Below are 2,402 nucleotides of genomic sequence, written 5' to 3'. Positions count from 1 at the left end.
TTTTTTTCAACTGAGCCAAATCTCGCCAAAAACCACGATTGAAATTTATTTTGAGAGCCACATTTTTAAAACTGAAAATACATAGGATGGTACACTGTTTTTAGTTTCAATAAGTTTTTATTGAGAATATTCTGCATACAAGTATCCACATAGGTCGGGAGGATACAAATAACACAACTAATAAAACAAAAACTTTAGAACGATATTATTTATCGTTAAATTCCGTAAAATTTGCCTTACAATGTAGAGAAAATGACATCCTGACAATGACTGACAAACATCACTAATGTGAACATTGGCCTTGCATTTCCTTGGATAGTTTGAGTAAGTCAGGTTTGTATGTTGTTGTTTTTAATTTTAGGCATGATTCCAGGTTCTCATCGATGAGACGATTTCTCGATTTACTCTTGATAAGGTTCATGCTTGAAAATGATTGTTCGCATAAATATGTAGACCCGAACAAGGAAAGAACAGCAAACGCTAGCTTTTTTAGTTGATTATATGAGTCAGGAATACTATTCCAGGTGTTAAAAATCAAAATATCTTCCTTCTCCAGGTCTTTCAAAGCAGACCACTTGTTCTGTGAACTAAGTTCACATTTGTTTTTCTCCAATCTTTCTAAATCAGCACAAAGACGTTCAAATTTCGAGCTCCACAGTTCTTTGTTTTTTAAATCCAGCAATTGCATTTCAAAGTTGCCAATGTCGATATTAAAGGGAGAAAAATTTAATTCCGTTACAGTGGCATCCAGAGGTTTTTTAACAAAGGCCAACGTCGCTTTGCTGTTTCTGAATTCCTGAAACCTCTTGAGAAAAGCTTCCCTCATATTTAAAAGTGCTGTTTTAAAATAGGTAATGTCAATATCAGAATTATTTTCTTGGCGATGTTTCAACAGGCTTGGAAAGTGAATCAAAGTTTCTCTGTCAAAATCTTGAGCAAAAACAGATAATTTGTTTTCAAACGAAATAACTTCTTCTAACATCGAAAAAATTGTGTTTCCTTTCCCCTGTAGTTTATGATTAAGCTGATTTAGATGGGAAGTAACATCCACCATGAAATACAGTTTTTGGGTCCACTGATCATTTGTTAATTCTGGATAGTGAACACCCTTCTCGAGGAAAAATGCTTTGATTTCTGATAATAAGGAAGCAAAACGTTTCAAAACGTTTCCTCTTGATAACCAACGTACCTTGTTATGCAGCAGAAGATCTGCGTACTCACTCTCAATTTCAACTAAAAATTCTTTAAATTGGCGATGATGAAGAGCTTTAGCTACAATGGAGTTGATCATCTTAGTCACCAATTCCATAACTTTGCACATTTCTTCTGGAAATGTCTGCGCACAAAGTGCTTCTTGATTTATGATGCAATGGTATGTAAGTATCTCGTGACTAATTTTTTCTTTCATAATAGCAACAAATCATACGCCGGTCATACTTTTTGCCCCGTCTGTTGCAATTGAGACGATTTTATCAAGTGGAATATTATATTTTTCAATGCAACCAATTACAGCATTTGCTATATCCTCTCCACGTGTTTGACCTTTCAGTGGCAATAATCCTAAAAGTTCTTCTTTAGGACCTGTAGCTGACATAAATCTTACAAAAAGTGAAACTTGAGCTGTATCATTTAAGTCACAAGACTCGTCAACTGCTATTGATAAAGCTGAAACCACTTTAAGATCATCAACTTGTTGGTTGGTTATATTGGAAGACATTTTGGCTGTTCTATCCTTCACTGTTTTAGCAGACAATGGCAACTCTAATTTTTTTTAGAATTTCTTCTTTGTTCTTAAAATCCCTGAATAACTCTTCTGATGCACTTATAAAACAACGTTTTATGTATTCGCCATCTGTATATGGTTTGCCTCTCTTAGCAATCTCTTGACTAACCGCAAAACTTGCAAAATTAACATAGTTGGAAGACTGCACCCGCTGATTAAATGCAGAACTTGATTTTTCTTGACTCTTCAGAAGTTCCTCAACTGCTTTCTTCCTTGCATCACCAACAGGATATTTATTACTAAAGGACAAGTGTTTTGTTGTAAAGTGTCTCTCCAAATTAGATTTTTTGTTATGCGCCAATTTTTCTTTACAAATAAGACAGGTCGGAAAGCCATTTACGTTCTGAAACGCGAAAGTCTCGGTCCATTCCACTTTAAATTCACGGTTTTCGTCTTCCGTTTTTCGTTGTTTTTTCTTTGTAGCCATGTCAAACAGGGCACCTATAAAAATGTTTCATTTTAAAATAAAGCCACCAACACCAAACCGGCATCCTTAATCACATAAAAGAAGTAATATTGGATGACACACTGTTATTTATCTGTGGATGACGCACTGGTATTTATCTGTGGATGATGCACTGGTATTTATCTGTGGATGATGCACTGGTATTTATCTGTG

General features: G+C 35.0%; 1 protein-coding gene across 1 annotated transcript; it reads right to left on the bottom strand.

Annotated features, from left to right (window-relative positions):
- Positions 1-283: 283 nt before the first annotated feature.
- Positions 284-1,291, bottom strand: LOC149445488 (general transcription factor II-I repeat domain-containing protein 2A-like). The gene has a single exon (XM_089653781.1). The coding sequence runs from the start codon at positions 1,289-1,291 to the stop codon at positions 284-286; it is 1,008 nt and encodes a 335-aa protein (XP_089509907.1).
- Positions 1,292-2,402: the final 1,111 nt, after the last annotated feature.

This window comes from Staurois parvus, unplaced genomic scaffold (assembly GCF_062004578.1).
Source record: "Staurois parvus isolate SC_StPar_1 unplaced genomic scaffold, SC_StPar_1.0 ptg000720l, whole genome shotgun sequence".
Classification (NCBI taxonomy): Eukaryota; Metazoa; Chordata; class Amphibia; order Anura; family Ranidae; genus Staurois; species Staurois parvus.
This window is presented reverse-complemented; position numbering and strand designations above follow the sequence as displayed.